Genomic DNA, 24,242 nt, shown 5'->3' on the forward strand with positions numbered 1-24,242 from the left:
GATAAGGCCCAGTTTCTAGCCTGGGTAACTGGGTAGATAGAAGTATTTATTCACTGAAGCAGAAAATAAAGAAGAAGAAAGTGAAACTGATGTTAGGACTTGAGAGGATTCTCCATTAACTACATGCAGACAGAGCGGGATTTACTAATGGTATAACCAGGCTTCTCCTTGTTAAATAGAGATCACCTCAAACAGGAAAATAGACATCTATGCTTTCTTCATTGTCTGCTCAAAGGCCCAGGGTCTGTACAACATAGAACACTGGGTGCTGCTCTGTGGGAGTGCCAGAGTACCTTTCCCATTGCTTGCTCCCTAGCAAATGTCCTCTACACAGACTGACCAGCAATTCCCAGAGGATAAGTGGGTAGGAGATAGACCAGGGGTTGGTTGGGGTACAGAACGTTCTCAGGGTACTGTAGGTGGGGGGAGACAGGAAGAGGAAGAGGTGGAAGATGTCAAAAAAAATCTGGTAGTACTGCATTCTGGGATTCTATCTTATGCTGTTTTCTAGAAACTCAGAGATTGAGAGAACTAGAAAGTGATTGGGAGAGAAGATGCTACTTTGCTACAACAAAGGTGTATACCAGGTAAACTGCTAGGACCTGGACTTGGATCTGTGCACCTCAACCTGCCCTGAACTGTAGCTCTAAGAAGGGGTTTTGGTCATGACACAAATGGAAAGAGAGCAGCATCACAAAATAATGGTTACATGCCATTTGTTGACAAACATTGAGTTTGAACAGATCTTACCATGTCTGAAGGTAAATAAAGAAAAAAAAAGTCTTTATATAAATACAGAACAAGAAAAGGACTGACATCTAGAAGACTAAGAAGGAGAACACAGCTCTGAAAATGACCCATTATAGCATCTAGAAAAAACATGGAGAAAGCTGTTTGGCATCATCAGTAGAATGGTTTCTGTGCATAGTTGTAGAAAAACAGGCTGAAATAAAAATATGAAAGGATGTGTTGGAAAGGGAAAAGGATGAGATGAGGAAGGATGATTAGGATATTAAAAATGTAATAGCAGAATTAAAGTCTTCAATGGAAGCATAAGAAGCAGAAGCAATATTACGCACTAGGAGATTAGTACTGCTGAGGATAAACTTGAAAAGCTCTCCTAGAACGTAGCAAAAAAGGCCAAAGGGATGAAAACAATGAGTGAGAACATAATAGATATGGGGCACAAGGAACCCATCCACTAATCATTGCTCCTGGAGGAGAAGCCAGACCAGATGAACAAAACCAGATAATAGAGGAAAAATTTCCTGAGCAGAAGAAACTCTATGTGTATAGATTGCAAGTGCCCACTGCATCCCAGTAAATGAACTGAAATCCTCTAGACAGATTACATCTATGAATCAAGCAACTGAAGTGAGGAGAAAGGACAAGTCAGAGGAAGGAAGTTCAACAGAGCGATTCCAAAGGCAAAGTTCTGAGAAAATGACAGTAAATGAAAGGTTAGATATCTACAGGAGCACGTGATGTCCAAGAATTAAATTGATGACAGTTTTAGTTAAACTGTGCAAATGCATGAAATTTCACCACCTTAGTGAGAGGCTGGCTGTGCTGCTGGTAAACAGGGTACAAAAAGAGGCCATCAAGGGACTAGCAATGTTTGATGGGCATGAGCAAGGGTAGAGAAGGTGCTAGAGTTGTCCCCAATTCTCAAGGGAAGAATAGTAAGTTGACTGAAATAAACTCATTCCATTTGGAAGAGTAAGTAGAAAATATGACAAGGACAGGATGACAGGGACCTTCTTTTGATGGTCAACCACTTAGGAACATGGGCAAAAGCATGAAATGAGACAGGATTTGTTTAAGAAATTAGGTTCTAGGGCTCTTTGACAGATAATACAGAAAGACAAAAGAAACAAAAGAAAATTGCTGTAACCCTGCATCCATTTCTCTCAACCATTCATCTCTTTTGGTTTTGAAGATGGAAGGAAGGTGGACTGGAAAGGAAAGGAAAGTAGTGGAAAAGGAGATGGTAAAGAGGAAAAGAGAAGAGGAGCGTCAAGGGTTTCCAACATCAGTGAGAGGAAGCAGACCAGACCTGAAGCTGAGAGCGCACTTCTGCTGGGAGAGCTCAGCCCTAACTTTTGGCACTGTTTCTGATGGCGCTGGGGCCTCTGGAAAACCATAAGTGATCCCCGGACCTTGATTGTGATCCCCCTAGTTCTCTGGAAAGGGGCTGCTCCCACTCCCTCTCAGTGTCCCACAGGCAGGAGAGAGTGAAAGGGTGTTACTCACCTGGGCAGAGGTGCTATGGAGCTTCAGCAGCCCATTCTCAAGTCGCTCCATTTTGGACTTGAGCTCTCTTCCATTCTTGTGCAACAAGCTCTGGTAGAGCCTGATGAACTCCAGAAATGATTTGGGAGTTGTGTAGTTGTAGCACTGCTCATTGCTCAGATAAGACTGGGAGGTTTGGTTGACACTTGTGTGGACAAAAGCCATGAACTTGCTAATGGACTGCTTGACTGTGGGCTAAAATCAAAGAGCAGGAAATAAAGGATACCTTGTCATGAAGACTGGAAGTGACTGACTACCCCCGCTCATTGTTTCCCCACACGAGAAGCTGTGCTCCGACAACTCTATCCAAGCCAGATTTTTAACCCTAAAATCGTGGACATGGAATTCTCTGTACCCCGAGGTGAAGAGGATCTTGCGGAGTGTCTCCCTTTCCCTCTCACCTCAATGCTGTCCGTGTTCTGCAGGAAGCGGAGGCTGACAGACTCCAGTGCCTGCTGAGGCCACTCATGGAACCAGTCGATGGCCGTGCAGTTCACAATGGCTGGGAACTTCCTGCTACGGACCCTCAGCTTGTTCCCCACCGGGGAGAAACAGAGAGTCACCTGAGAAGTCAGAAGGGTGAGGAGAACCAGGAAGGTTAAAGAGAGACAGATACAGCTTTGGATTCCCTTTTTCCTGGAAAATTGGGAAGCACATCAAAAGAGACAAAATATGTATGTACAAAATCTGTAAATACTAGCCAGCCTTTCCAGCCAAGAAATTAAAAATGCTGGGACTGCACGAAGGAAGATGGAAGCCATTGCCCATGAAGCAGATGAGAAGCGCATCCTTGCAAAGGTGCTCAGGCTGAGAAGGGCACTTCACCCTCAACACCCACTCCCGAGACAACCAATAAAGACAGCTGTGTCCAAAATACCAGCAGGGGCTCTTGTGAACCACCTCTGGTCCTGCCTACCCTGGGCAGCAAATCCTTCTATACCTTCAGTTGTCGGCGGACTCGATCTACAAAGAACTTCCAGCAGTTCTCTCTGCTGTCAATCAGACCTTGGCTCTTGACTTCATTCCTCACATTGCTTATGATGCTCTCAACTTCATCATCTGAGTAGAGGTCTGGGATCTCTCCTGGGAAGACATGGAGCACAAATGGGCAGCTTTGGCATCTCTCTGCATGATGTAATTGGACACGAGAAGTTATCCAACCTTGGGACACGGCTCCTTTGTTCTTTAGGCCATGTTCCACCACTCTTGCTGGTGAACCTGGACAGACACCATAACTACTCTGAACCCAGCACAGGGGAATGATACTTTAAAGAATGGAACAGGGTGTATGGAACACTCTTGTCCTGGGTCAGCGTTGGTAGCGCAGTGCTTTCAATTGTCTTTTCTTCTTTTGCTTAGAGAATTTATTCATTAACTACTGTTAGTAGAAATTGTGCTCCTAAGGAGTTTAATATTTAGCAGAAAAAATAAAACATATGTAAAACAGCTACAAGACCATGAGTGAAAAGGTCCATGAGAAACATATGGGTAAGTCCTCATATCTAAGAAGAAGGAGCTATCACTTTCTATTCAAGAAGAAAGAAAGAGAGAGAGCAGGTAAAGATTTTATTATGTGATAAGTATGACATGTTAAATAAATAGGAAAAAGATGAACTACTCTATACATGGTATCAAGAAAACTCAAATCTGAAAACCAATTATGGTTGGATCCTTATATTCCACTGTACGCTAGGATAAATTACAAATGGATCAATGATTTAACTACAAAAAAATAAAACCATAAAAATGATAGAAAAAATGAGAGAAGTCCTTTCTTCTTTTTTAAAGTTTGCTAAAGCCTGGTCTAGCACAGCCTTCAGGGTTATCTAATTCTGATTCTTGTATTTAAAAAATGTTTTTTCAAGGTATGCTTTTTGGTGAGGAAGATTCCTCCTGAGCTAACATCTGCTCCCAATCTTCCTCTTTTTTTTTCTTCCCAAAGACCCAGTACATAGTTGTGTAACCTAGTTGTAAGTCCTTCTAGTTCTTCTGTGGGATGTCAACACAGCATGGCTTGATGATCTGTGTGTAGGTCCGCACCCTGGATCTGAATCAGTGAACACTGGCCACCAAAGTGGAGTGTGCAACCTTGATCACTTAGCCACGGGGCTGACCCCGAGAAGTACTTTCACAATCTCTGAGTGGGGAAGGACTTTCTAACTATAACTCAATAGATATGCTTTAAAAGAAAGATAAATTTGATACATATAAACTGATAAATTTTATACAAAATATGCATTTTATATAAAAATAAAAAATTTTGCATGGTGAAAGCATCATAGGCAAAGTATAACAACAACAACAAAAGCCAAAGAATCACTTAAGAAAACATGACTTTTCCAAAGATATGCAAGTGGCCAATAGGTACATGAAAAGGTGCTTAATATCACTAATCATCAGGGAAAGGCAAGTCAAAATCACAGTGAGATAGCACCTCACACCTGTTAGGATGGCTATTATCAAAAAGACAAGAGATAACAAGTGTTGGCAAGGATGTGGAGAAAAGGGAACCCTCGGTGCACTGTTGGTAGGAATATAAACTGGTACAATCACTATGGAAAACAGCATGGAGGCTCCTCAAGAAATTAAAAATAGAAGTGCCATATGATCCAGCAATCCTACTTCTGGGTATATATCCAAAGAAGTGAAACCATCATCTTGAAGAGGTATCTGCACCCCTATGTTCATTGCAGCATTATTCATAATAGTCAAAGTTTGAAAACAACCTAAGTGTCCCTTAATGGATGAGTGGATCAAGAACGTATGGTAAATATATCTCCAATGGATTATTTTTCACCCTTAAAAAGGAAGGAAATCTTGTCACTTGAAACAACATGGATGAACCTATAGGGTATTATGCTAAGTGAAATAAGCCAGACAAAGAAAGACAAATACTACATGGTATCACTTATATGTGGAATCTAAAAGAAAAAGTCAAACTCATAGAAACAGAGAGCTGAGGGGTGGGAAAAATAGAGAGAGGTTGGTCAAAGGGTTCAGATTCTCAACTATAAGATGAATAAGGTCTGAGATCTAATGTATAAGATAGTGACTATAGCTGATAACACTGTATTGTACAATGAAATTTGCTAAAAGAGTAGAACTGAAATGTCCTCACCAAAAAAAAGGAGGGGAGGGAGAAAAATATATATGTTTAACTCAGATTAGAGTTAGATAGCTAATCTCCTTAATATGTAAAGAAACTCTCTACAAATAAAGGAAAAGTTCCATAATTCAATAGAAAGATGTGGTGAAGGATAAGAAAAGAGTGTTCACAGTACAGAAAATAGAAATGTCTCAAACATATGAACAAATGCTTTGCCTCACCCGTAATAACAGAAATGTACGTTGAAACTGTGCTTACCTTTTTGTTTGTACAAATCACATTGGCAAACATATGAACAGACACTCAGCCTCACTCACAATGATAGAAACGTACTTTAAAACAATGCCTAATTATTATTTTCTACCAGTTTGGCAAAATCCTGAAAGTTAGATAAACTACAGTATTAATGAGGCAATATATGATGAATACAATTTTTAAAAGCCTTAACTAAATGTATAAAAATAAATATGTGATAACCAAGTAGAATTTATCCTGGGAATGCAAGGATGGTTAAATATTAGAAAAATCTATGAAAATAGCTCACTACATTAATAGACTAAAGAAGTAAAACATGACTATCAAAATACATGCATAAAATTTCTAAAAATTTAGTTTGTTAGCAAACTAGGAATAAATGAGATATCTCTTAAGTGTAATAGATATCTATTGCAGAACCAAAGCAAACATCATAGCTAACAGTGAAATACTAAAAGACTCTCTTTCAAATCAGGTAGAAGACAAGCATGACTGCTATTCACATTTTCTATTCAACATTATGTGGAGGTGCTAGACTATGCAAAAAGTCCAGGAAAAGAAATAAAGCGTAGAAGGATATTTAAGGAAAGAATAAAGCTATTGTTCAAAATCTAATTTTCTACATAGAAAACCTAGGAGAATATATACATAAACAATCAGAACTCATAAGCTTGTTCAACAACAAGCTTGCTGGATACAAAATCAATATGGGAAATAAAACGGCATTTCTGTACATTAGCAAAAAAACCCGTTATTTTAAAAGTTATTTAGAATACCAACAAAAACTATAGGGCAGGTAGTAATAAATGTATAAAAAGATGTGAAAGATCTTGATGTAAAAGCTATAACATATTATTGAAGGGCATAAATAAAACCCTAAATTAATGGAGAGAAATATTGTGTTCATGGGTGGATGACAGTATTACTAGTAACACAAAAATGGAATTCCAATAAAAAAATCAAAGGAAATTCTCTTTTGATCTTGATAAGCATATTCAAAATTTATATGGAAGAGCAAAGGGTAAAGATTGGCCATGATATTTGTGAAGAAGAACCAGAAGGAGGGATTTGCCCTACCAGAAATCAAGTCTTCTTGTAAAGCTATGTTAGTTAAAACAATGTGAAATTGGTACCATAAACAAATAGAACAGTGAGTGAAACACCTAGAAACAGACCCAATATAAACAGGCAATTGATATAAAAAATCAGTGTGCAGACAAGGGATAGACTAATCAGTAAGTGATGTTAGGATAATCAATATTAATATTAAAAAATAAAATTAGAAAACTATACAAAAATACATTCCAGGTAGCTTAAAGACACAAATATGAAAAGCAAACATTAATAATTTGAAAATAAAATACGGGGGCTGGCCCAGTGGTGTAATGGGTAAGTTCACATGCTCTGCTTTGGTGGCCCAGGGCTCACGGGTTTGGATCCTGGGCACAGACCTACACACCGCTGGTTGGGCCATGGGGTGGTGGTATCCCACATACAAAATAGGGGAAGATTGGCACAGATGTTAGCTCAGGGACAATCTTCCTCAAGCAAAAAGAGGAAGATCAGCAACAGATATTAGCTCAGGGCCAGTCTTCTTGACCAATAAATAAATAAATAGAATAAAATAAAATACAGGAGATTATTTTTACGGTGTTAGTTAGGACAAAATTTCTGAAACAGAGTATAAACAGCACAAAGCATTAGGAAAAGACTGCCACATTTTACAACATTTAAACTAAATCAGCATGACAAAAGTCAGGTGGAGACTTCAAAAATATATTTACAACCCACGCAATGAAAAAAGAGTTAGTATCAAGAATATACAAGGAACTCTTACAAATCCATACGAAAATGACAAAGAACCCAAGAGCAAAGGGCAAACTATATAAATAGGCAACCAAGACAGTGTCAAGATGGCGGCATAGGTGGACTCTGAACTCACCTCTTCCCACAGTCACAACAAATTTACAACTGTTCTTGGAACAATGACCCCTGAGAGAGAACTGAAAACTGGATAAAAAGAACCCCTGCAACAAGGGACAGTGCTGACTGAGGTAGACGCAGCAGAAACTCTTTTCTGGAGAGAAAAGAGCCACCTTTGAGCCACAGCATTTCATGGCTGGCCAGGAGCAATCTTGAGGTACACAGCCTTCCCTGGAAGAGCGGGGGATCTGAGCAGGAGAGAATTACCACTATAAGCACCTTTGAGACTCAGCACAACTGAAACGAGTGTCATAATATCAGGCTTCACTGGCTATTAACTACAATGGGGACTACCCCCAGAAAAGATATCAGACATAAGGGGAAAAGGAGCCTGCTCTTAAAGGGCCCACATACCAATTTACCTATTTCAGAAAGCAACCTAAAATTATCAGAAAGAAAGATGCACAGTCCTTTGGTGAAAGGAGACTCACTTGATAGGCTCTGGGTGCATCTGGGTGAGAGGTGAGACCTCTCTAGGGACTGAGACATTGGTGGCAGCCATTATTGTGACCTAGTACAGATGTGCTGACACAGATGTTGGCAGATGCCATTGAAATTCTTCCCCTGGCCTGTTAGTTCCCCCACTCACTAGAGCATGGATTTAATCCAGTTCAGCCAGGACAGGCAGTCTGCCCTAGGGACTGGCCCCACAAGCCCTTGGGCAACTTGTGTGCCCGCATAGGTGGGGTGACTGGAACCTCTGCAGCTGGATGAGTAGGTCCATCTCTGCGGGGCAGGGCATGTGTGAGGGGCAGGTGGAGTGTGTGGGGCATTGGTGGAGTGTGTGGGACCTCTGCAGTAGGGCAACTGGGTCCACTTCAGTAGGTCAGGGCACACACACGGGGCAGGACTGTGTTGACAGGGTGTGTGGCTCTGTGGGTGGTGGGGTCTGACAGCTGCAGCAGACTTGTGCTTCTCAAACAGTCACAGAGGGATTGGCCCCACCTTCCAAAGCCTGAAACAGTTGGGTGCTCCCATGCCTGGGGCCAGCCCCACTCAGTTGCAATCCTGAGAGAGCTGACAAGAACCTTGCAGGCCAGAGACCTAAAGCAATTATAAGCCCATGAGCCTAGCAACCAGCCAAGCTGGGAGCCTACTCAACAGAAAAACTGCAACAGGAATGTGCTATTAGACTTGCAGCCAACTCTGCTGGGGTTCCCCACGCCCAATAAAGTGACTGAAGGATCCATAGCATCCACACGCACCTGAACATTACAACCAGCCAGCCAGGGGGACAGCCCAGCCTTCCTGGGCACCTGCAGCAAGAGAAACCCTACCACAATAGAAGGACACATAGCCCAGACAGGGGACACTCCTGGAACACTTGGAACTGGTGATGAGATGGAAGCACACTGCTGGGCCTCATAAGGCATCTCTTACATAAAGCCACCTCTCTAAGATTGAGAGATGTAGCCTACCTACCTAATACACAGATGTAAGCACAGAGAAAGAGGCAAAATGAGGAGACAAAGGAATATATTTCAAGTAAAAGAACAGGACAAAACCCCAGAAAAAGAACTAAACAAAACAGAGATAAGCAATCTACTTGACAAAGAGTACAAACTAAGAGTCATAAGGATGCTCACTGATCTTGGGAGAAGAATGGATGAACTCAGTGAGAACCTCAACAAAGAATTGGAAAATATAAAAAAGAACCAATCAGAAATGAAGAACACAATACTGGAAATGAAAAAAATCACTAGAGGGACTCAATAGCAGAGTAGATGATACAGAAGAATGGATCAGCGGATATACACAGAACATTCCATACAAAAACCACAGAATACACATTCCTTTCAAATGCACATGGAACATTCTCCAGGATAGATCACATATTAGGCCACAAAACAAGTCTCAATAAATTTAAGAAGATTGAAATAATACCAAGCATCTTTTCTGACCACAATGGTATGAAACTAGAAATCAATTACAGGAAGAAAATAAAAAATGCCACAAATACGTGCAGATTAAACAAAATGCTACGGAACAACAATTGGGTCAATGAAGAAATGAAAGCAGAAATTAAAAAAATACCTGGAGACAAATGAAAATGAAAACATGACATGCCAAAATGTATGAGACACAGCAAAAGCAGTTCTAAGAGGGAAGTTCATAGCAATACAGGCCTACCTCAACAAACAAGAAAAATCCCGAATAAACAATCTAACAGTGCACCTAAAGGAACTGGAAAAAGAAGAACAAACGAAGTCCATAATCAGTAGAAGGAAGGAAATAATAAAAATCAGAGCAGAAATAAATGAAATGGAGAATAAAGAAACAATAGGACAAAAATGAATGAAATGAAGAACTCATTCTTTGAAAAGATAAACAAAATTGACAAATCTGTAGCTAGACTCAACAAGAAAAAAGAGAGAAGTCTCAAATAAATAAAATCAGAAATGAAAGAAGAAAAATTGCAATGAACACCTCAGAAATACAAAACCTTATAAGAGAATACTATGAAAAGTTATACACCAACAAATCAGATAATCTAGAAGAAATAGATAAATTCTTAGAATCATACAACCTTCCAAAACTGAATTGAGAAGAAACAGAGGGGCTGGCCCATGGCCGAGCGGTTGGGTTTGCACACTCCACTTTGGTGGCCAAGGGATCGCTAGTTCAGATCCTGGACGCGTACCTAGCACCACTCATCAAGCTATGCTAAGGTGGCATCCCACATGGCAGAGCTGGAAGGACCTGCAACTGGAATGTACAACTGTGTACTGGGGGGTTTGGGGAGAAAAAGAAAGAAAGAAACAAAAGATTGGCAACAGATGTAGCTTGGGGCCAATCTCTAAAACAAAAAACAAAAAGAAGACGAAATAGAGAATTTGAATAGATCAATTACCAGTAAGGAGATTGAAACAGCAATCAAAAACTTCCCCAAAAATAAAAGTCCAGGACCAGATGGCTTCCCTGGTGAATTCTACCAAACATTCAAAGAAGACTTAATACCTATCCTTCTCAAACTCTTCCAAAAAATTGAAGAGGAAGGGAGGCTTTCTAACTCATTCTATGAAGTTAACGTTACCCTGACACCAATACCAGACAAGGACAACACAAGAAAAGAAAATTATAGGCCAATATTACTGATGAAGATCGATGCAAAAGTCCTCAACAAAATATTAGCAAATCGAATAAAACAATACATTAAAAAGATCATACGCCATGACCAAGCGGGATTTATTCCAGGGATGCAGGGATGGTTCAACACCCACAAATGGATCAACATGATACACTATGTTAACAAAATGAAGAATAAAAATCACATCATTGTCTCAATAGATGCAGAGAAAGCATTTGACAAGATACAGCATTCATATCTGATAAACACTCTGAAAAAAACGGGTATAGAATGAAAATACCTCAACACAATAAAGACCATACATGACAAACACACAACAATATCATTCTCAATGGAGAAAAACTGAAAGCTACCCCTCTAAGAACAGGAACCAGACAAGGATGCCCACTGTCACCACTCTTATTTAACATAGTATCGGAAGTCCTAGGCGAGCAATCATGCAAGAAAAAGAAATAAAAGGGATCCAAACTGGAAAAGAAGAAGTGAAACTGTCACTGTTCTCAGATGACATGATTTGATACATATAAAACCCCAAAGAATCCACCAAAAAACTTTTAGACATAATAAATGAATACCATAAAGCTGCAGGATATAAAATCAACATACAAATATCAGTTGTCTTTCTATGCACTAACTACGAAGTAGCAGAAAGAGAAATTAAGAATACAATCCCATTTACAATTGCAACAAAAAGAATAAAATATCTAGGAATAAACTTAACCAAAGAGGCGAAAGATCTGTACGTTGAAATCTGTAAGACATTGTCAAAAGAAATTGAAGACATGAAGAAATGGAAAGATATTCCATGCTGTTGGATTCGAATAATTAACATCATTAAAATGTCCATAGTTCCTAAAGCAATCTACAGATTCGATGAAATCCCTATCAAAGTTACAGTGACATTTTTCACAGAAATAGAACAAAGAATCCTAAACTTTATGTGGAACAACAGAGGGCCCCAAATAGCCAAAGGAATGCTGAGAAAAAAGAACAAAGCTGGAGGTATCACACTCCCTGATTTCAAAATATACTACAAAGCCATAGTAACCAAAACAGCATGGTACTGGCACAAAAACAGACACACAGATCAATGGAACAGAATCGAGAGCCCAGAAGTAAACCCACACATCTATGGACAACTAATTTTCGACAAGGGAGCCAAGAGCATACAATGGAGAAAGGAAAGTCTCTTCAATAAATAGTTTTGGGAAAATTGGACAGTCACATGCAAAAGAATGAAAGTAGACCATTATCTTACACTATACACAAAAATTAACTCAAAATGGATTAAAGACTTGAATGCAACATCTGAAACCATGAAACTTCCATAAGAAAACATAGCAGTATACTCTTTGACATCAGTCTTAGTGGCATATTTTCAAGTACCACGTCTGACTGGGCAAGGCAAACAACAGAAAAAATAAACAAATGGGACTACATCAAACTAAAAGGCCTCTGTACAGCAAAGGAAACCACCAATAAGATGAAAAGACAAGCTAACAATTGAGAAAATATATTTGCAAACCATATATCTGATAAGTGGTTAATATCCAAAATATATAAAGAACACATACATCTCAACAACAAAAAAACTAACAACCCAATTAAAAAATGGGCAAAAGATCTGAACAGACATTTCTCCAAAAAGATACACAGATGGCCAACAGGCACATGAAAAGATGTTTAATATTACTAATTATCAGGGAACTGCAAATCAAAACTACAATGAGATATCTCCTCATGCCCATCAGAATGGCTACGATTAACAAAACAGGAAATAACAAGTGTTGGAGAGGATGTGGAGAGAAGGGAACTCTCATACACTGCTGGTGGGAGTGCAAACTGGTGCAGCCACTATGGAAAACAGTATGGAGTTTCCTCAAAAATTTAGAGTAGAGCTACCATATGACCCAGCTATTCCACTGCTGGGTATTTATCCAAAGAACATGAGAACACGAATGCATGAAGATACATGCACCCCTATGTTCATTGCAGCATTATTCACAATAGGTGAGACTTGGAAGCAACCTAGGTGCCCAGCAAGGGACGAATGGATAAAGAAGATGTGGTATATATGCACAATGGAATACTTCTCAGCCATAAGAAACAATGAAATCCGGCCGTTTGTGACAACACGGATGGACGTTGAGGGTACTATGCCAAGCAAAATAAGTCAGAGGGAGAAAGTCAAATACTGTATTATCTCACTCATAAGCAGAAGATTAAGACAACAACAAACAATCACATAGAGACAGAGATTGAATCGGTGGTTACCAGAGGGGAAGGGGGGAGGGAGGAGGGCAAAAGGAGTGAAAAGGCACATGTGTGTGGTGATGGATTGTAATTGGTCTTTGGCTGGTAAACATGATGTAATCTACACAGAAATCAAAATACAATGATGCATACCTGAAATTTATATAATGTTATAAACTAATGTTACTGCAATAAAAAAATAAAATTAAAAAAATAGGCAACTAACAGAAGACAAATAGCTCATACACTTTTGAAAAGATGCTCCAATGTCACAAGTAATAAGGGAAAGGGCAACAATGAGATTCCATTTCATGCTCATTGGCAAAAGTCAATATGTCAGGGGCTGGCCTGATGGTGTAGTGGTTAAGTTCATGCACCCCACTTCAGCAGCCCGGGGTTCACCAGTTTGGATCCTGGGCACAGACCTATGCACTGCTTATCAAGCCATGCTGTGGGAGGCATCCCACATATAAAGTGGAGGAAGATGGGCATAGATTTTAGCTCAGGGCTGATCTTCCTCAGCAAAAAAAAAAAAAAAAAAAAAAAAAGAGGAGGATTGGTGGTGGATGTTAGCTCAGGGCTAATATTCCTCAAAAAAGAAAGTTAATATGTCAGATAAACCAAGTGTTGGTGAGATTATGAGGAAACAGGTAATCACATAGAGAGTGAATTTGTACAAGTACTCTGGAGAGCAACTTGGCACTTTTTAATAAAGTTGAAATGCACATACCAGACAGTTTAGTAATCTATGTTAAAAATTGTAAAGAAACTCTTGCACATGCACACCAGAAATTTCTATTTGGCAACATTGTTCATAATTGCATGGGTGTTTCTTTGATTGCTTTCTGCATATCCAAAATATTTTGGAAAGAAATATAGAAAAACATAAAGGGGAAGAAGTAATGTAGGTGGTGAGAATGTGAAAACTGTGAGGGAGAATCAGAAAGGGAAAGAAGAGATGGACAAGAGCAAAAATACTGAATTAGGAACCAGGGAGTGGGCTTCTAGCTTGGCTGGAAGAGTTGGCCTTGTAAAGGAGGGATGGTAATGCGAGAGGAAAGGAGCTGACTTAAAGAAATGGAGACAGACTGGGAGGTAGAAACGTAGTTGTGAGGCTAATACTAACGACACAAGTTTTCTCAATGAGAGAGATGAGATTGAGGGAGGTAAGCATGAAGGAAGCATGGGTAGAGTTAAAATCTTGAAAACACTGGATATGATGTAAAGTGAATGTGGTTCACCCCAGGATATTCTATGGGTATCAGAAAAGCTCCCTCATATTTCCAGAACAAGGCTTGAGGTAGCTATTGAAGCTGTGTGGACCTGGAATCACATACAAGCTCCCCAGCAAAGTTCTCTGCACCCACATGTTCCGTAACCAACATGTCATAGAAATGTTCAAGATGGAAGAAGCCATGGGGCCACCCTACCCATGCTACTTTTTTGCGGACTTGGGTGAGGTCCTCACAGATGGGTGGTTTGGCAAATGGTCTGTAACTAATCACAGTGATGGGAATTATGATTCTATTTGTTATTGAAATCGCCACACTTCTTAGAACTACTGTATCTGGAGGAAACCATGCCAAATTTCCAACAAATTCTGGCCTTCATAGTTTGACAACACTAATCCAGCCAAGAGTTTATGAAGAGTTTTATACTAATTAGAGTTACTCATTTAAAAGGTCAAAATAAAAAAAAGAGATTATCATGAAAATGATCATTTACTTTTTTCCTTTAATTGGGCAAACTTGATTTAATTTCCATTCATTAAGATACTTCATAGCATGCATATAAAATATCCTGTGCTATAACTTGGCAAAAGCAAGGTCTTATTAATGGAATAACCCATTTCAGCTTCATTCGATAAAAAATAGGGATCAGAGAAGACTGCTAGGACAATGAAATGGTATTTAGCATGTGTTGGGAGTTAAGGAATTCAGGGCAATCTTAAAAAGAGAAACACTCCAATAGAATTGGTATGAGCCATACTCGTCCAGCTTAAGGGGTTGACTGCCTCTAGTGGTCTGTGTTCCTTTCTCCTTCGCCTCTCTGATAATCAGCACTTCCTAATCTAGTAATATCTTAGAGCCCCGAAGTGAGAACTTTGATTTCCTTTGGTTTCATTATCTGTAATAATAAAGTCACCTTTTTCTTGTTTGAGATATGTAGGATTTATGTCCTTTCAGTGTTCTGCATAGAAAAGCTGGATATTGAGGAGGCGAACTGGTCTACAGGCTAAATCTGGCTGCCTCTTTTTGTGTAGCCTGCAAGCTAAGCATGGTTTTCACAACTTTTAATGGTTGAAAAAAGTTAAAATAATAATATTTAATGACACGTGAAAATTATGAAGTTGAAATATTATTGTCCATACATAAATTTTTATTGGCCACGGTCACATTCATTCATTTAGGCATCGTCTGGCTATTTTCACCCTACAATGACAGAGTTGAGTGGTCGTGACAGAAACTCTATGGTCTGCAAAGTTGAAGATATTTAGTTTCTGACCCTTTATAGAAAAAGTTTGCTGACCGTGGTTACCCTTAGTGCCAAGATGTTGAAAGTCTCCAGAACATTTTAGAGACTTTTTCCATATTCTTATGATGGTGGTGTTTGTCACAAGATCCCAAGAACTCAGCAGAGGAAGATCATCAGATGGAACATTTACGGATAAACACCTCTGAAGTGGGAGCAAAGTTTGCATTTTCAGATTTGTTCTCCCAATTTCTCATGACGATCTTCCTGTCACTTACTGCGTGATGCAGGTAGTCACACTGGAAGCAGGAGACCGAACTGCCGAGGGGATTTTGTGATGTGAACAGAGGCAGAGGCTACTTCAATATTTGAAGTTTCTTCCTGAGGCCTAAAGCTGGGAAACCCTATTTCTGCCTCCGAGCACTTGCAGGCTTCATGTGGCCATTAACATGTCCTAATATTTTGTACCTCAGACTAGTCATCATCTTCTCTGTTAGTCTGGGATTCTCAGAGGCTACAGCTGCTTTTGGGGGAGGAGATCCTGATGGTTTTAGATGGTTTGGTTAGTTGGAGTTTGGTGATAAAAAGGGCAAAACTAAGGGTTAGATTTTCCATGAACCAGCTGGCTTCACACTGGCTGAAGGGCTTTGACCCCATCAAGGTCTAACATTTTTCAAAAACATTTCCCTGGTCTCAAGGGAGAAAAAACAAGGGAGTGTGGTGACTTTCTCAGTATCCCTGCCCCTCTCTCCACACGGCAGGAAACCTCAAAGTTCATGTCCAATAGCAATACCTAACATGCAACATAGCACATCATTCTCATGATATTACGCCCGTTAGTTCAATGAATACCTCCTGAATGCTAATTATGGGCCAGGAGATGCATTAAGTGCTGACAGTATAAATGATGAAAACAACACAGTCTCTACCAGAGGGTTATAATTATATCAGTATTGTTTTGTTTTATAAGTTGGGTGGTAGGTATTTAACCCTTGTTTTTTGCACCTCTGGATTACTTAATAACAAAAAGTTAACCAACAACAGACAACTTAGTCTCTGCCTTTCTTAAGTTTACGATGTTGTTTCAATACAATGGTGGTGTGTGCAACCACTGAGTGCTATAGAAACATGGAGGGATGTTTCTCATTCCTCGGGGTGACAGTAGATCAATAAAGATTTCCTAGAGACATAACACCCAAAATAAGTCTTTTAATATGGGTAAAAGTTAATCTAGACAAAGAAGGAGAAGAGCATGAGGTTTAAAAGAAACCGTGAGTAAGTAAGGATGTCAGGAAACAGCACAGCATGTTATCTCAAGGAGTTAGGAATTACTAGATCACAGTGAGGGGAGTGAGGTTAGCAAGAAGGGAAGGAAGCAGGCCAAAGACACTTTTTTTCTGTACAAAAGGATTTTATCCTGCACTCAGTTAGAACTAATGAAGAAATTATAGTTTCGATAGACTCTTTTGGAAGCAGTGAGGAGAATGGATTAGAGGGGCAGTTGCCTGGGAGGTAGGGCGATGAGTTAAGAAGTATCTACATTTTTTGAAGCAAAAGATGAAAAGATCAGTGGTAGCCATAATAAATAATTTGGAAATGGTTAAGGGGTAAAATTGGTAGCAATTGATTATCTCTTGGCAATAGGTGGTGAGGGAGAGCTTAGCAACGTAGGAGAATGTAAAGAGACATAGTCTCAAACTACTTGTGTGAGAATTTAGTACCCCATGAAGAAAAGAAAAGGCTGATTACTTAAGCATCTTTTTGAATTACCCTTTTGGCATTTCTTTTTGGCAGCTGGAAAACCAATGAGGTGCTGGTTTAAATTTCCACTGTCTGTGGTTTGAGAACACATCTAGCAAACAGATCCACTGAGACCACGAAGTATGCTTAGATCTAGTGCCTGCATGACAGGTTCTCTTTTGCCCCACACTTTGTCATTTTTCCTTTCAGGGAAACTGAGCCAGAACTCAGCATATGTAAAGCATAGATGTCCCATCAGGAAATCCAGTTCCAGATGCTCCAGAATCCAGGCTGGTTACAAATATTTCTGGACTCCACATTCTCATGTGATATGTGCAGATCACTAACATGTCAATCCTGGATCGAAGCCTAAAACAACTGGAAGATGAGGTTATCTTTTAATGTTCTATATACCAAGAAGAGATTTGGTCTAAATATATAAAGGATACTCTGGTGCAGAGTTGGAGGGGCATATGACTTTACAAGAGAGGGGACCCAATAAACTATTCCAGTAGACTACATAGAGGCTATGTGATACTCATTTTTGAGCACAGCACCTACTGACTGGAACATGGGAGTTTAATAAGGTTTTAAATATATGAACAGATGGAAAATGGTCTGGCCTGGGCAAGGGAGAAGCAAAAGGAAAATCCCAAAAAGAAAGCAAAAGGAAGATTTTAAAGTAAAATGAAGTATGAAATCTGGCAGAGTTAGATGAGAAAGAGATGCCACACCTGGCACAGACTTCTTAGCTGGGACTGCAGTAAAATGGGCTTTCTGGAATGCTGGAAAGCTGGAGACAGGTGTCCAGTACCAGAAAGCCAGGGAATGATTCTATTTTCTCCCTCTAGAGTAGGATGGGGCCTTGATGATGCTGATTTTGGTTTAAGGACCAAGAGAGAACAAATTTTGTAAGAATTTTTAAAATACCTGGGTTTAATGGCCAGTGTACATTCTCCAGGAATTATTACACAGGCAATAAGGAGAAAGCAAGAATTAAACTTTTCAGATACAGCAAGGGCCAACATTTCATGCATAGCTTCACTGGCAGCTGCATGGCCCCCCATTAAGGACTCTGGCAGCAAAGAGAATTGACTCAAAGATATGCTTTATTTGCTCTGATCTCGGTAGCGATTCTGCTTCTTATACAATTATGTATCTTTGCTAATTAAGCTGGGAATTTAACTTTTCAACTTCATGTGTAGGATTTCTTCCTATCAATCTGTAACCCACCTGAAATGCAATTGGCATAATGATGGGTTCGGAAACATTTGGTTGGTGTCAGAAGTGGGATTTATGAGATGAATTACCATCATGTTTTGATTTTGGAAATGGTGTCAGGAATCCAAGGGATAAAACAGTGAACTAAAGAAGTGTGGGAGGAAACCAGATAACCTATGGTGTGAGATCATTAGGTCATTGAGGAAGATGTTTTTGGGGGAGAGTTGAATCAGTGGAATTCACTCACTGTACCCTTATCTCCAACCTAACAGGACTTGTAGATAACTAGAGAGGGGTGAACTGATGGCAAGATAGCCTGATGTACAGTTTCATAGCCTCTACTGTGTTATCCAAGAATGGAGTGATTGCACAACCCCATAAAATTGAAAAACTAAGGAAGGTTATAAGGAACCCCTGTAGCTCTGCCTAGACTGGCAGTCAGTTAACCTCTAGACAGAAATTACTTATTTGACAGGGAAAATTAGAACTAAGATATGCTGTATTCTCCCTGTCAAAATGGTTGAGAAAAAAGGGGAGGAAAATTAGAAAAGTATTACTTATAATTGTATCTCTATTTTAACATGTGCATGTAAATCTTGTTTTTATATAAAAGCTTAAAAGGGAAATATGAGCTTGAAACTCCATGATTTTGGAGCAGATTGATTGCATTAAGTTTTCACTGGGCAGGGCTTCAGAAATTCATCTGAACTTCAAAAACATTGTTTTCTAAATGAAAGATTTAAAATACTTAATAGAGGAATAAAACTTCAATTGGTAAAAGTATAACATCTTCTGTGTCTCAGACATTATTTTAGGAGAAGGTGACCTGGCTGGATTGGAGCCAATTGATATACAGGATGAGGCTGGCAATATGCCTGGCATCTACAAAGCTATAAGTCTTTGGGAGCACAATTTTACCATTTTTGATGGTTTTAGGAAATAGACTTTAGGGCACAGTTACAGGGTGGGAGGGCAGTTGGACCACTCTCTCCTTATTTAGTAAAATAATAAAAGATGAGGCAATGTTGTAGGTGAAATACTGTTGTAGAAGGTGGTGTGCTGTTAAAAAGACAGTATTTAGGAGGGGAAAAATGTATTGGATTGGAGGAGAAAAGCTATAAGAGTTAATAGGCAAACTCCTGGATAACTTAAATAGGGCATGTTGGGAAAAAATTGAGAGTGTGGGATTAGTCTAATGCTTGAAGCCAGCACAGTAAGGAACCTGGGACTCTGGTCTTCATCAGAAGCAAATCAAAGTTTGTTCACAGAGCCTGCTAGTGCATGATCTGGACCAGGGACCAGTGGCTCTTCATGGAAGGGATAGTAAAATGGCCTGGAGCAGAAGGGCACACAATTTGAAGCAGAAGATGATTCCAAAGCAGTGAAGTTCCTAGGGATTGCACGGCAGGAGCCATCCTGAAATGTATTTTATATGACATGGAATAGACTATGAAGTATTTGGTGATCATGGTCCTTGAACTTTACAAACGAAAAGGTGTTTAGTCAAGGAGCCAGGGGGTGGAAAATTATGCTTTCTGAAATGACGAAAAGCTGAAGGCAGAAATCTTGCTCAGGAACATCTGTTCACTGACTATTTTCTTAACCCAGATGAAAAGGTGGTTTTGCAGATGCTGAATTTGGTTTAAGAGCCAGGAAAGCATAACTTTTTTTAACTAATATAAATATAAATAGATACACACACCCCACATTTTTGAAGATGCACAATTTATGTACCATATTGTCTTGTCTTCTTGGGTATATATATTTATATATATTTTGGCTATGTTTATATATATATAAAACTTTTTTCTAGAATGGTTGACATAAGTCCTGAATCCCTAAATAAATAAGGATAGTAAAGCATGAAGAGTTGAACTTTCCACTGAAGTCCTATCTTGCACCGAGAGTGTCACAGGGCTGTGGACAGCCCCTGTAAAGTTCCTTGGAAACCAAGGAAAACCATGTGGAGGTATTCTACATCTGTTCCTGTTTCCACTTTGCTTCCATAAAGTTCTGAATCCTTCATCAATTAAATTGGCAACCTAGACTTTCCCTATTGTGTAAGTTTTGTGTATGCACGTTCTCTGTCTATCTTCCTGCTAACACCTAACCTACCTGAAATACTGCACACATTCTAGTTTCTCTCCATCTTGGTTATGGGAAGGGAGCAGCCCCTTCTCTCTGGGCTCAGAAGAAGCAGGTCCTTAACCTGCTCTTGCTCCTATTATCAGATCTAGTCCCACCAAGAAAGCCTCAAGATTATTGTCTGTTTTGCAATGAAAGGAGAACAAAAGAGCTAGGATAGCAAGCCCAGCACCAGCCCAAGAAGGACCTTGATGAACCAGTTCTCCACTGTATCAGTTTTTACCCTCATTTCTGTGACCTAGCTCTTCTGACCTTGGACCAAATCTCCATCTTGGAATGACTCTGACTCCAGGGGGAATCTATTAGAGACATCCAAGTGCAAAGAGTCTCTTACCAGATGCCAAGAGATCATTGATGAGCACAAGGAACTTTTCATCAGCCACTTGGGCATCAGTCATGAGAAACACCGTGCTGAGGTTCTTTACCCCGGCTTTTAGGCACAAGCTGGCCAGGTCCACCTGCACAAGCAATCAATATTAGAGATCTTTGAGAAGAGGGCCTTCTTGAAAGAGATCTTCACACACTCCTTAGGAATGGGACCATTTTCTTATCTACTTGCATGGGAAACAAAGCAAGACAGTAATAGGAGGTAGTGAAGAGTGCTATCTTGCACTGACAGGCAGGAAAATATGCCTCCTTCAGGCTTCGATCTTAATAGTGGTGGGCAAGTAAAATTAAATAGTGATGATCTTTAATTCATACAACCACTGTGGCCCTTGTATTAGCTTCTAGAACTCCTGCTTTGTGCAAAGAGGCAATAGCTTTCCAAAGGACAGAGGTGGTCTCCTGTTTATCTGTGCTACCTATATCATCATAGAAGTGAATGACTTGCCCCAGGAGGCAAGCGATTGCTCTTAATCTTGACAGAAGAGTCATGTACTTGGGGCTACCGGCCTAGGGGATGAATACATCTTATGCCAGCAGTGTCTTGTGTTGTTATGACTAGCTCTAGCAAAAGACTTGTGTTGGAAAAAAAATACATTGGGGAAAACACACACACACACACACACACACACACACACACACGTGTGCACACAATCACCTGGTAGGAAATTACATCCATTCAAAACTGCAAGTGGATGAAGTTTTGGGCTAGGATGCCAAGCCCTGAATTTTTCCAGCTTAGTCAGTCTTGGTTCTTTTGTTGTATCCTTTGCAGAGCTCAGCCATCAGTCCTCAGTCTTGCTCTTCTCTCTCTCTCGCACCACTCAAAGCTCATTCTCTAACAGCCTCATGCTTTTCCTTAGAGCAGAGCTTCCTTCGTGTCCAGATAATTCCCTTTTAAAGTTAATAAACTTCCTTTGAGATCAATGGTTCTCAACCTTATGCATTTACAGAATTACCTAAGACAATGTTTTTCAACTCTCATTAGAATCATCTGGGGGATGCTTTGAAATGTCCTGATGCTCAGGCCACTCCCCAGACTTTTAAGTCAGAATTTCTAGGGGGTGGGATACAGGCATCAGCATATTGGAAAGCGCTTCCAGTATATAGCCAAGGTCGAGAACCACTGTCTTGGATCATTCTGTAAATGCATAATTCTCATCTGCACTATCTTGTCTTCTCCTTTTTTGGAAATGCTAAAGATTGACCGACTGTGAACCTGATGTAAGACCCTGGATTCAGCCAATCACCAAGAGGCTAAGCTGTGGCTTCAGAGCAACAGTGAGCATCACTGGCTGAGAGATTAGGAAGGTGGTGGGTACGTCTGGCTCAGTGCTGGCTGGAATTCTCTGAGAGACAGTAAGCGCAGCCTCCTGACGGAAACTACATCATAACTCCCTACCATGCCTCTATCATGGCCACGGAGAAAAGAGAGGAAGTTGGACAAAGTGACCTTTGGAAAGTGTATATAATGCCTTTCTCCACTTTCCAGAATGTGCATTATCTTTTAAAATATGAATTCCTTATAAAACTTGGGCAGACTGCCCAAATTCCTCCTAAGTTTACTAGAGCTGCTGGAGAGGAGGGTGCTGAATTGGAGATAGACGTGCTTCCAATGTGGGTGAGAGCTGAGGCTCCAGAGACGTAACTAAAGCAGCTGACGTCTCACAAATGCAGACCTTGGGAAGGACCCTGTCCTCAGCCTGAGTCTAATGAGAAAACAGCCCCTCATGTTGCCAGCCCAGAATCTAAGAAGAAAATGGAGGGACAATTAAGGGGAAGTTCTGGGCAAGGGAATTGAAGAGCTGATGAAGGGTGACAGGGAGTTGTGGGTAGCTGGAGAGAGGCTGAGTCTCCTCCCACAGCCGCCAGCCTTCTTACCTTGAAGTCAGGGATCTGGTAGCCCTTCCGCAGAGTGATCTGGAATACATCCATGGAGCTGATGAAAGCCGCCAGCCTTGTCAGACTCTGCTTGCCGCTCCCACCTACACCAACCAGCAAAGCGTTTCCCCGCGGGGACTCCAAGATGCGATTGATATGGCAGCTACAGAGAAGGAGGCGGAGCACATGGCTTCGGTCAGACTTTCCTCTGTGAGGAGTATGCATAATGGTTCAAGTGAGAACGAACGCCCTCCTTGGAGGCACATCTTGGGCTCAGCTGTGGGAAACTTGAATTAAATTGTACCCAAACCTGGCCTCAGCTTCTTGCCCAAGTAGATTGAAGTCACTGCTGCTTTGCTGTAAGCCGAATTCTCTGGTGAATTGGCGGCAGTGGAGGAAGAGCTCGCGGCAGCCAGGCAGGATTGGAGAGGGCGCGTGGTGGCCAGGGGAAGGGCACAGGGCCTACCCTCTGTCTCCTCCCCAGCCAAGCTTGACTCTGCCGCATCTCCCCACTTCACTTTGCCTCACATATTTGTGGTTTTAGGCAAGAGGAAGGGACAGAAAAAAGAGAAAAGTAGAAAGCATACAATTAGAAAAAAAAAAAAATCCAGGGAAGGCTAGAGGACAAGCAGGAACAGAACAGCTCGTTCTCAGGAAAGAAGTAGCAAAATTAGAGTCAGCAGAATAGCAGAGAGCCCTGACACAGCTCTTGTCTCTCCTCTTTTATCTTTCCTGGATGTTGATGCCCTCGTAATGAATATTTGTGGATCCTTAGTGTCAACCTACAGGACTCCCACTTCCTTGGCTTCTGGATTCTTCCCTTTGCAGCTGTACTTACCACTCTCAATACCCACACTCCCACCCCAGAAATGGGGGAAGATTCCCGGGCCCTGGGCTTAGACCACGCCCTCCAGAGGACCCCGCTCCTCCCGCCCCTCCAGGCCTTCCTCAAATGCTGCCCTTCCATCAAGCTGTTCACGGCCCCTCTCCAGGATACACAGCCAATCTTTTCTGAGTTCCCATCAGCACTATGTATATACCCTATGTAAGGTACCTACATTCTTTATAAAAATAACTCCTACTTCCTTTTCTTTTCTCATCCTAAAAACAATGACTACTCATTGTACGAAATGCATAAAATACAGAAAAAAAAAACAATTCTACTATCTAGCAATAAACGCGACTGACATTAATTATATGTCTTTCTGGACTTTTTTCTGGTGTCTGTCTGGATAAGTATGTATTTATGTGTATATACATTTAGTACATCTAAAAACAATATATTTCTATCCCGTAAATTTTCAAAATTGGGTTCACCTTGTATACTGAACATTATGCTTTGAAACCATTTTTCATGTAGCAATATACTGTGATTGTTTCCCTATGCCACTCAGTAATCTGCTAAACCATGTCTTTAATGGT

At 40.5% G+C, this 24,242-nt stretch overlaps 1 protein-coding gene across 1 annotated transcript in view; it reads right to left on the reverse strand.

Moving 5' to 3' along the window:
* Positions 1-24,242, reverse strand: part of DNAH9 (dynein axonemal heavy chain 9) — a 326,432-nt gene that overhangs the window by 115,161 nt on the left and 187,029 nt on the right. The window contains exons 44-48 of the mRNA XM_070482321.1: positions 22,821-22,983; positions 20,890-21,013; positions 3,233-3,375; positions 2,694-2,855; positions 2,254-2,487 (exon numbers count right to left, since the gene is read on the reverse strand). Coding sequence (XP_070338422.1) covers positions 2,254-2,487; positions 2,694-2,855; positions 3,233-3,375; positions 20,890-21,013; positions 22,821-22,983 — 826 coding nt within the window. The remainder of the gene's footprint in view (positions 1-2,253; positions 2,488-2,693; positions 2,856-3,232; positions 3,376-20,889; positions 21,014-22,820; positions 22,984-24,242) is intronic.

Source organism: Equus asinus, chromosome 13, assembly GCF_041296235.1.
Source record: "Equus asinus isolate D_3611 breed Donkey chromosome 13, EquAss-T2T_v2, whole genome shotgun sequence".
Lineage (NCBI taxonomy): Eukaryota > Metazoa > Chordata > Mammalia > Perissodactyla > Equidae > Equus > Equus asinus.